This window comes from Lepisosteus platostomus, chromosome 13 (genome assembly GCF_059453375.1).
Source record: "Lepisosteus platostomus isolate fLepPlt1 chromosome 13, fLepPlt1.hap1, whole genome shotgun sequence".
In the NCBI taxonomy this organism is placed as follows: domain Eukaryota; kingdom Metazoa; phylum Chordata; class Actinopteri; order Semionotiformes; family Lepisosteidae; genus Lepisosteus; species Lepisosteus platostomus.
This window is the reverse complement of record NC_142623.1, coordinates 28,631,119-28,642,632: the sequence shown is the minus strand read 5'-3', so window position 1 is coordinate 28,642,632 and position 11,514 is coordinate 28,631,119. Positions and strand designations below refer to the sequence as shown.

The following is an 11,514-nucleotide window of genomic DNA, read 5'->3' as shown; positions in this document are numbered from 1 at the left end:
AGATGAGCGAGGTCGTGGAGGGCTTTCTGGGAGCGAGCAACAGCGAACGTCGGGAGGCTGAGCAACTCCCTGGCGCCACAGCCCTTTGAAGGGCTGCCAAGAAGTGGGCCCTCCAGCGGAGCCTGAGCGACTGGCTCAGCCACCTGGTTTCGGCGGTGGAGAGAAGAGCCTGCGAGGCGCTCCTCGACATCCCCATCGCCCGACGACGTGACCCTTCGGGGCGGAGGATGCACCAGAGGTGATGCGAGAGAGGCTTGCTCTGCGGCGGCGGCAACTGGGCCCTGTCGCCGCGGATATAAGCCACCTCGTCCGCCAGGGCTACCCTTCCTTCCCCAAAGCAGCGCAACGGGAGATGGCCCTTCCAGGGAGGAACCGCGGCACATGCATTTGCCGGGTGCGCCTCCGCTTCGTCACCCCGCGAGGGCGCTACACTATAACGTTTCATATTCGTCCCATTCCCCCCTGTCCTGTCATCCATTCACATCTCTAAAAAATACCCAATGTTTCTCAATGTAACAAAAGAGAATAATTACGTTGTTAAAAAAATAAAACGATTCACTCCTGAAAAACCTCTTGATCGCTCTTCACGTCCGTCATGATACAGAAAAGTAAAAATCATTTAATTGTGTAATATATTTTGTATTGTATTGAACAATTAAAGGTCTAATTGTAAATTATAACTGCAAGGTTAAGAACAAAATTAGAGTAAAATACAAATCAGCAGCACAAACGGGTATGGAAAACCTTCTATAGGCATTCTCCGGTACTAACTGTCGTCTACAGACAGAGGCAGGAAATAAACAGCCTTCTGACCAATGCGAGTCCTCGCTCCTGCCTTGGGGTGCCCATTTTTCTTGATCCCCACGTACCAGTTCCGGTCTTCGTACTTTTGAGATTTGTACGTGTTGTAGTGGTTTTCTTCGATGGTTTCAACAAAGAGGCATTCATCTGTTAGTGTCCGCTAAAAATGAGAAAAACAAAACAGGAACACTTAAGTACACGTTTAAGAATTTTGGTAACGCACATCAGTGGAGTGACAGCTCTACATCTCCCGGGAACAAGGACGCACTTACCGAGCCATACAGCTGTCCACCTGTGCTCATTGCTAAGTATTGCCCGGCTTCGGTTCCCTTTATATACACCACTCCCACGCTCACTGCTTGGACCTGCAGCTCATCTGCGCGGAAATAGAAATAGTTAAATTCTCCAACGATTACTGGGATTACATGAAGCGCAAGAGGGACATATTTTTATAATTCCCAGAATCAGTGTTCTGGGAAGCTCCTGGGAAATTGAAAAAAGTGATAGGCTCAACCCCGCCATTCACTGTTGCTCTTTCAACACCTTATTTTTAGGAATTAAAACTAATCCTAGGAATTTTACATGTTCTTGTCTAGGTAATAATAGTCAGGGTGGGTTCAAACAATTATAGGGAAGAAATAATCAGCGCAGTGTTTATTTTAGGTTTTAACTTCACTGCGTGTTACGTAAATCCATCATGTGAAAAATACACAAACATATCAGAGAACATCTTCCTCCTTGTTTATATACTTTAGTAATTTCACAGAATTCTCAGTTATCTTGACAGGAAATAGTTATTTGCAAAGATGAAAAATGTAATGGAAACAAGTTGTTAAACCCACCTTCAGATTAAAAAAAAACATGACCGAAAATCTTTATCTCTTCCAGCCCTCACGGATCACAAACAGCGTTGTGCGTGTTGCTTCATTTTAACCTAGTAGTTATGTGAAGCAGTACTCTTATCAGGTAATCTGAACAATTTATTACTTATGGTTCTATTTTGTAACTGATAAAAAAGATAAATCCTTCCTTTCGGTTTGTGAATTTCTAGAAACTTTGCCAATATTTTGGATAAAAAGCCTCCCCCCAGTATGAAAAAGGAGTAACAGACTACTCCTTGTCTAACTTCATTTTTCTTTTTACATTGCAAATGTTATCTGTTCTAAAATACATCTATCTCTAGACATTCGTTTCGTATATCCATCTTTAAAAAGCATTTCTTTATAAACGGATTTTCTCGTCCTTACTGTATTTGTTATTCTTTTCTCTGTCGCCTTCCACTTGTCCTCCCTGGAGTATCTGAAGAAAGTAACCACCATTCATACAGTACAGCAGCCTAGGTTTCTTGTAATTCTGCAGGTCAAGGTCAAATTTTTCAGGCTGCAGTGAGAACACCGTTACTTTGCCTTCCGTCATGTTGCGGTTTGCTGCTTGGTCCCAGGTCTCACCGAGTGCCCTCACGCTTGAAAGGCAGTCAGCAGGCACATACCATTGTCTGTGAAGAGGGAGTACAGATTGTCGTCTCGTTTTACAGCGAATTAGGGTAAGAAACACCATTATTTACTAAAGGCCAGTAACCACTCCCGTGTTTATAAATCTGCAACCTCTCTCTCTCTAATTAAATAAACAATGATCCAGCAAATGTTAAATGTGTTACGAAGGAATCAACAGAACTGGGGTAAGGGTCTATGTCTGAACATGTGCTGGCTTGTTTTCCTAAAAGAAATAATAAAAAAAAAACATGACATACTGGTCCTGCGATCATTTTTGTAATTTCCTAATCCACTGTTTCAGCCATTGTTATTTTCTATCCCCGACCAAACGTTTCTCACAAAAATGCTACTTTTGGTTGTCCCCTTAGAATTTCACACATATATAAAACAGCATTGTGGAATTGCAAAATGACATAGAATTATGAAAGAAAATGCGCACTTGATTTACGTGTAGCCTAGGGTAACACAATAATTGATTTTAGTAGGGCAGTAGAGTTTTTACTGTTCCCTTTTGAAGATTCTCCAAGGACTCTCACATGATTTCACCCATTTTCTTTAAATACAGTACAATGAATTGATTATAAAAAAGTACTCTGAAAACCGAAAATATAAACAGAATGTGTGAATGCACAACAATGGCAACGTTTATTAGCGGTACTATTTTTAGTATTAGATGGGACCTACAGAACATTACTAATGTTTTTATGTCTTTTTTGAGAATTACTTTTCAGAGTTTCAACAAAACAATTGACTTTATCAAAATAAAGTTCACAATGTGTTCATGATGGAATATGAACTTAATTCCTTAATTCCCTAATAAAAGAAAATCAGCACAATATGCCACTATTCTGTAGTCCAAAGAAGAGAAAATACCAAAAACAAGCATCTGGGGAACTTTGGTGTTACAGCTGTCTACAGCTGTTGTACAAGGTTCCTTTAAATTAAATGGAGATGGACAGGAGAACAGCAGCCAGATGTCTGAGTTATCATTAGAAACCACTACTCTTTAAAAACCCAGGCCAGCCTCCATATCTGGGAAGCACTAGAAAAGTTCTCATATTAAGAGGGAATATTTCTTAGAATTAAATTGTATTTCATGATGGATGCCTAATAACACCATTATCTCTTTCCAGCCCAGCAAACAGAACTTTTCCTCCATATCCTATGTAACAGAGACTTACTGAAAAGAAATAATAAAGATAAGAAATGCCTGCTTACTGAAATAGCACAGTACATGTCCTGGGAGTAGAATTTTGCTGTGAAATTATAATATATTTTTTCTAAAAAGGCTTCTTCTTTAACATTGTGTTCAAAAGGTAACACCACAGAAATGAATACATTGATTTAGTACTCTACATTTCATTTCATGTATGGCCTTTTATTGCAGCTTGTAATTTGCTCATTTCTCTACATCCTAAACCTAAACTAAATTCACAGTTTAATTTGTGTAATTAAAAACAAATTCATTTAAAATACTAATTAAAAAGACAAAATCTGTTTAGAATGTTCTTGTAATAGAAATAATTATACTCCTACTAATTTTCACATTTTTGTATTTCAGATACCTTTTGCAGCAGCTATATAGTTTGTATTTTTATTTCCTTTTCCCCTTTTTGTGATATTTATGTTGTATTTGATCTATTTTTGTATAAGTATTATTTATGTATTCTAACAGGATGTTCTTGAAAACGAGATGATACATCTCAAAGGGTTTTATCCTCTCAATAAACTTTGAAAAACAGATCTGGCAGGAGTGTGTCAGAGGTTTAAAGAGATGCCTGTTTCACTTCCTGAATACAGTATCTCTAATGGATGTTGAGGAGACATTTCAATTCCATATGTTTGCCTGAAGACACCACTATTCACACAGTACTGCATAACTTCCTACACTAAACCTAGCAAAGCTATAAACACGTTAGAATCAGGGTTATACAGCAATGGAAAATGTTTGAAGAGGCCTACTTACCCACTCTTTCCAGTCTTGTCCAAACATTTTTTTCTGTGAATGCCTTCTCCACTTTGAGCTTGAAAGTGCATGGCACCCTGAATTGTTACTGCCTATACAGTATGTCTCACCCACTATCAATGAGGATATCGTTTCACTCCACCATGCTGTGTCATAGGCCTATATTTGCAATTTTATCTCATCTTATGTCATTATTTTTGCCTAAGGATGATCACAAACCAGTTGGCTAGACCTGAAGAAATCATTTTGAACAGAATGCATCACTTTCCTCTTAGATCACTATGAACATGAAAAAGCATGCAAAATCTTACTTAAGAAAGAACATGTGAGGACAGTCTACAGTATCTTACTCACCTTTTTAGGTTATGTTGTGCTTCCAAAGGTTTCCAATGCTCTTTTTAATATACCAAATGGAAAAAGAGACCTTGCTTCTATGGAAGTAGAAAAACACACACATGCAGCAATGAAAACAAGGGAAAGAACAGTCTCCACCTAGCTCTTTACAGTGTACTTGTTATGCAAGTGCGTTATGGGACGAGTCTCTGAAAAGTGGAGCTAAGATGTCAAGACTTGGCAGCACCTGTAAATCACTTGCCAGAAAGTAAGACTTTGGGAGAGGTTGCAAATTATGAAGTTGTGGAGACTGGTAAGATTATTTATTTAGTTAATTAAAAACAAAAATAACTAATTAAACCTAGCAACTCACTTTTTCTTGTTGTTATGGGAATAGTCTGTCTTGTCATTGAGAAACAGTTTCTGTGAAACAAGTTTATTTTGTTTTATTGACAGGTAGAACATAGCGACAGACACTGATTACTACATTATATAATTATGTTTGTTTTTCTCCGGACTTAGCAAAAAGACCCCACTATTGTATTGCTGAGCAGACTGTTTCAGTAAATGAGCCCTACTGCTTACATTGGTTCAAAAGTAACTTTAAAAGCAGAGCCTTAATAAATCAGTATTTAAAGGTGAGTGTTAACAAATCTGTCATTTTAAAATAATGTAATGTATTTTGTTATTAATACAAAATTAACAAGCAGTGATGCAAAAAAAACCCATTTAACAACTCTTTACTCTGAGTCGTTTTTGATGTCTGTTCAACTCAGATATTTCCAAAAACAGGTTTCTTACAAGTATTTTTTTTAAATATACATGTTAAAAGCTTGATCTTTAAAGGCAACACCCAGATTCATTTAAGAAGACATGGAAGTGAGAGAGGCGTGGGAGTGTTTGAAGTTGTCAGCCTTTTGATAGCAGAAAATAAGGAAGAAGGATGAGGAAGTGAAGCATTTTTAAACCACCGAGAAAGGTTTTAATAGATACCATGCATCATAAAGTTCTTCAGTAATTTCATTTTTTTTCCTGTTTTCAAGTCTTTCTATGATGGTTATAATCCTCCTGCAGTTTCTTTTGTATAGTCTACAGGAGCCTTTAAGAACTATACATTCACAAATTATATTTCATGTTTGGCAAACATTTTTTGTTCAATTATTCATGATCTGAGGAATCAACTGAGTTTTTCAATGTTAAAGTTTCAGATCAAACAGGGTCTGTGCTATGGTTAGGATTCGAATTTCTAGATTAGAATTAGAATTTTAAAGTTAAAGGAGTGAGAAAGCAACATTTGGCTTTTAACTAGGATTTTGTATATACTGTAAACTGGTGTGATATGTTAGTCCTGCCTTGATTATTTTGTGGGCTTGCATGTGGGACAGGTTTAGTATGAGCCTCAAAAAGCGTCAGAGCCCCAAAGTGGCTGGTCTAATTTTCATTGCATAGTCTGTGTCAATGCTTGAGCAAAACTCATCTTAGACCACACCCTCTTTTAATGTGAACATGTTACATAGCACCACAACAGAGTTAAAAGTTAGTGGTGAATGTAATTTTTGATGATTACATGCTGTGTATTGTTCTAGGTAGGTCCATGTACATGTGGCATACAGTAAATCACCACATATATCCTAACCTAGAGCTTTCCTAACCTAGAGCTTTTTGTGAGCTTGTTTAGTTTCAGGCCAAAGAAGAGCCAGCCCCAGATTAGGCCTATTTCAACATCAATTATGAAAACCAGTCTGGATTGCATTTTAATTTAAGCATTTAAAATTGCCTGCAGCCTTGTCACCCTGCAACTCAATCTTGCAATCCACTGAAACCTGGATGGGAGACCTCCTGGGAAAAACTAACGTTGCTGCTGGAAGAGGTGTTAGTGGGGCCAGCAATGGGTCTCACACTTCGGTCTATGTGGGTCCTAATGCTCCAGTATAGTGACACTATACTGTAAAAAGGCACTGTCCTTTGGATAAGATGTAAAACCAAGGTCCTGACTCTCTGTTGTCATTAAAAATCCCAGGGCATTTCTCGAAAAGAGTAGGGGTGTAACCCTGGGGTGTAACAAATTTACCCTCTGTCTTTACCAGTCATGACCTTCTAATAATCCTCATCAATGAATTGGCTTCATCACTCTGTTCTCCTCCCCACTGATAGCTGATGTGTGGTGAGCATACTGGTGTACTATGGTTGCCATTGCATCATCCAGGTGGTGCTGCACATTGGTGGTGGTGGAGGAGAGTCCCCATTACCAGTAAAGTGCTTTGAGTGGTGTGTCCAGAAAAGTGCTATATACAGTAAGTGTAAGCAATTATTATTATTATTATTATTATTATTATTATTATTATTATTATTAAATAGAACTGTAACACTAATTCACTCAAAGTTAGTTGGCATTTCTGATCCTAAAGCTAGGTTTACCACAACCCCAGCTTCAGTTTCAATTTTGTTGAGATAATGAGAAAAACGAAATTAGGCCATCTGTTTCTTCAATGTGAAAAATGTCTTTCATTGAAAAAAGGAACTTGATTTCCTGGAAAACTAGCATATAAAAAGCTGTAGTATACTTGTTTAACGCCAGATGGCAATATTGACCACACTTTGTTCAAGCTTGGCTAAGCATCTTACTGTTAATACTTGTTGCAAAAGGAATTTCCATCACAGCTCAGCGCTGTGCAGCACACATTTTCTTCCAGGTGATTCTATTACCACAATTTTAAAATTGAACAAGAATTAATCAAATGTGTGTACTGTCAAATTAGATGGTTCTGTATGGGCCTGAGTTTAAGTTGACTAAGGTACCAATGTAAAACTTACCTATTTAATTCATGGCTTTTCTAGATCTCTCTTCAGCAGAAGTCCTTATCACCTCACCTCTGAACTGATCGGATACTATCTCACATTGGGTTTGAGTCACTATAGACGTTTGCCTACCTTAAATCAGACCACAGATAACCTAGCCTTGTGAAGCCACAAACTGCTTTCCCATTTTTCTTGCATTTGGCTCAGTATCGTGCTTTTCCTTCTCCTGATATTCCTCTGTTGCATAACGTGGGTTATACCAGGACTGGGCTTTGCCACTGAATAAAAAACTATATAAATGTTAAAAAACTATATATTTTTAATATTAAAATAGAAAAGAAGTTTAGTTTAAGAAAGACACAGAAAGGGGGGTTTAGCACTGTCCTTCACAGGTATCACCTTGGGCATGCTAGGACACTGCCCAGTCTGCAATGCTCATCTTAGCAAGAAGACTACCAGTAAAAACTGGTTCAAAGCACATGCAATGATCTTTTGCTACCTGACAGAAATCTCCCCCGTAAACTCTGATTGGAATGCAGATTTGAGATTTTTAATGAGTTTTCCTTCGTAATGCCCTTGGGGGAGAAGCTAAAATGATCCAACTTTGACAAAGTGGGAAGTGAAAGAATTCCCTGATGGATCCTGACTCTTGCAGGCCTCTTGCAGGTCACAATTCTATTCACCATAGACAAAGCCTATTTTTGTCCTAATATAAAACAAACAGGCTTTAGACAAACAGAGCCAGTCTACTCCTGATAGCTGGCACATCTTAATTTAAGAGGAATATTTTTTATGGATCACCATAGCGACAATAATTTGTGTTTGACAACTATTAGAATTTGTACTTGTCTAGGGGCTCTGTAGAAGCAGCTCTGTCTTTGTGCTGCTTACTTGCATTAATAAACAAAATAATATTACAGTAACAATAATCTCTACACAATCAAATATGTCTATACCCTTACATTAGTAGAATTAATACATTCTGTGGAGGACACATCTCTGTATAAACGTACAGACCACAATATATATAGAAGGTTATGCTTATGATGTACACTATTATAAAAATGGGAAGAAATCCAATATAAGCTGCACAATTTCTGTAGGTTTGGAATAAAATGTGCATAATTTTTGTGTTCATAAACATGTACAATGATTACATTTTATAGCACAAATGTAATATTGCATTCAAATTCTTGCGCATAACAGAAGATTAAGAATGATGTTTTTATTTTTACTTCATTACTTTAGAATTTTTGATAGCTGACATTGATGTAACATTTACCAAAGCAGCAGAGTCTATAATAATCAAGGTGAGTTTCAATTACTGGTTGGACCAAACATTTTGAAACCAGGATCACTGTGAGCCAGGAGGTAGAATTTGCAGGGTATGCACACACGGGGGTCAGATACCCTTTACCCTAGCTAGGATGAATTTGGACTGTGGGAGGACCTTGGTGCACCCATCTAAAAACCCATGTATTCACAGGGAGAACACGCAAGCTTTACACAGACATCCCAACAGGCTATAAATAAGCCAAAAAGCTGGCTGTCACCATGTTGTATAAGGTACAAAATTAAGCTGCTAAATCATCAGACATTGTAGTGCTTTTGATACAGTAGTGACCATGAAGATTAAACTAAGGACTCATCAGCCTGCTCATCAAGGGATTACATACAGCAGGCATTGTAGGTAAAATCTGTGAAAATTTCTAACTGATCCAGTTCAGGAAATAACTGGTAAAATTTAATTATGACCTGTGGAAATAAATCAAGGAGACCTGGAAGCCCCAGAGAACCAGAGACGTCTATCTCTGGCCCAGGCAATCACTGCATCATTTGAGCGTCACAGAGGGCTGAAGGAGTGCCTCTGACTGAACATCTCACAGAAGCATGTCCAGTGCATCAACTTGAATTTCTTTTCCCTCTTCCTTTAGAGATAAAACATCTGGATTGGATTAGTCAAATATTAAAGTTATGATCGCAAGATGTGGCCCGTGGACTGTCTTTATAATCCGCTGTGAAGTCTAACTAACTTCATACTGCCAAACAAACCTTTAAATTTCATTACAGAATTATGCTGAAGGATTATAAATTTAATTTAACAGGACAATGGTGATGATAGTAGACTGACTCAAAGCTTGCAAAGTTATTGCTTTTTTTTTGCCTTGGCTCTGTCTATTCATATCTAGGCTGACACTGCTGTTCTAAAACATTAGACATTAAAAAAAGAAAAGGCTCTGGTGACACAAAGGGAGGAAATAAAGTAAATTTATTAAAGGAAATTGCATCTTAAGTTACTTCAATATATAACCCTAAGGAACATGTACTGCAGCTGCTGTTGACATCTCTTGTCATATCTCACGTTTTGCTAGTGATGCAAGAAAAAAAATCTCCTTTTTAATTCTTTACCTTAATGTCTTCATAACAAATGAGTTGTATAGTATAAGTGAATAATTTTACTTCACAGGACACACATCAGATCAGCTAACTATTGACATCGATGGCAGTATTGCAGAGATCTGGTTCAGTAGGGCTCCAGGACATTTTTTGAGCACTGGCCAGTGGTAATTTTCTCACATTTCAGTGATTGCCAATGACTTGAGTCCCAGTCTGGAAAACGTCTGAACTGGAGTTACACAATTTCCCATGTTGTTAGCTACTTGAATATAAACCCAAGATAACATTTAATAACCCCAAACACTTTTTGCATCATCATGTGGCATGAAAATCATCAAGAAGGATGTGGCACTAGTGCAAGAGTGTAATGCAAGTCTTTCAAATCAAATATTTGAAATAACATAATCATTGAAATAACACAAAAATGCCAAGGTTTTGCTTGTAGGTTCTAATCTGACCTCATGACAACAAGGACTGTATTGCAAGATACAGTCATTTTAGAGTCTTTGTTTTTCAAGATGAGGTCTGTAATAACTCCCCAGGAAACAGGTCTAAGTTTAAAGATGCAAGTGCATGCCTCACCAAACCACACAGCAGACACTGTATATGCATTTATTTATATAATATATGTAGTAGCACAGTTTAACACAGCTCTTTTTAGAGCTTTAGATAGAAAAGATTCTCTCGGATCAAGGCTGCTCAATATCTGCCCTTTAATAGATTGTCTGCTGGTGGGGCTGCAACATTTTCAGTTCTACCAAACTAGACTTTGTGCATATGGGTCCCCCTCACAACATTTTTGACTACAAGGGGGTAAAGATGGGCAGTTTCAGAATTATTTTGCAATGTTACAGTGTTTGCCTTGCGTTTCCATTTTGTTTTCAGTGTCACCCCCTTCTCAATTTCCGGAGAAACTTTAGTCAAAAACCGTACAGCTGAAAACCCTATCTGATGATGATAAACTGTGTGCACGTTTGATCGATATTCAAAGCTATACATGTGAAGAGTTTTCTTGGGACCCCAGACTTCACAGTGTATTTATTGACTTTCCCGGAATAATGTACGATTGGCACATTCTTACTGGGTGTCAGCTTCTTTCACTTTTAATGTCAAAAGCACTGATCTACTGCCCATTGTGCAAGGTTTTACAAAGGAAAATCACTGCATAATCAATGGCTCCAGATTAGCTGAAATTTGCCCATGCATAATTCCCAGAAAAATCTCAATACTATTTGTTTTTATTCACACCTCCTTTTGAAAATCCCTTGAAAGTGTTGAGTGTTAGTTCCAGAAACTGACAGAATATGTTAAAATTCAACCCCAAATCCCAAGCAATCGACTTCATTTCACAGTCCTTCTTAATGAGACTAGGCAATGCCTGAAAGCTCTATGTGCTCAAATGAATTAAGTTTGAACAATAAAAGACTGACCTATCCTATGACTGGCAGCCTTCTATCTGAAGGTTTTAAAAGTAACAAGTGCTTACTAACTTGAAGAAAACCAAACTGTCCAGTTTTATGCATACTGTGTTGTTAGTCCAAATTGTGGAATGATCCTGCATTGCAAATATGTCAAATTGTCATTTTTTTTATTTAGATTTTGTGTACATATGAACAAAGTAGTGTAATTCACAGATGAATGGCATAAAGACTTGATTAAAGTTGAGGAATAACATATCATTAGCAAATCAGACATTTTAGCTACTGCTAAAGGATTATCTGTATT

General features: G+C 37.6%; 1 protein-coding gene across 1 annotated transcript; it reads right to left on the bottom strand.

The window, feature by feature from the left end:
• Positions 1-217: 217 nt before the first annotated feature.
• On the bottom strand, positions 218-2,296 carry fgf1a (fibroblast growth factor 1a). Its single transcript, XM_088604002.1, has 3 exons — positions 2,049-2,296; positions 1,074-1,177; positions 218-961 (listed from the first exon to the last, which is right to left on the bottom strand). Exons 1-3 carry the CDS (start codon positions 2,215-2,217, stop codon positions 767-769), a joined length of 468 nt encoding a protein of 155 aa, XP_088460128.1. The 5' UTR covers positions 2,218-2,296; the 3' UTR covers positions 218-766.
• Positions 2,297-11,514: the final 9,218 nt, after the last annotated feature.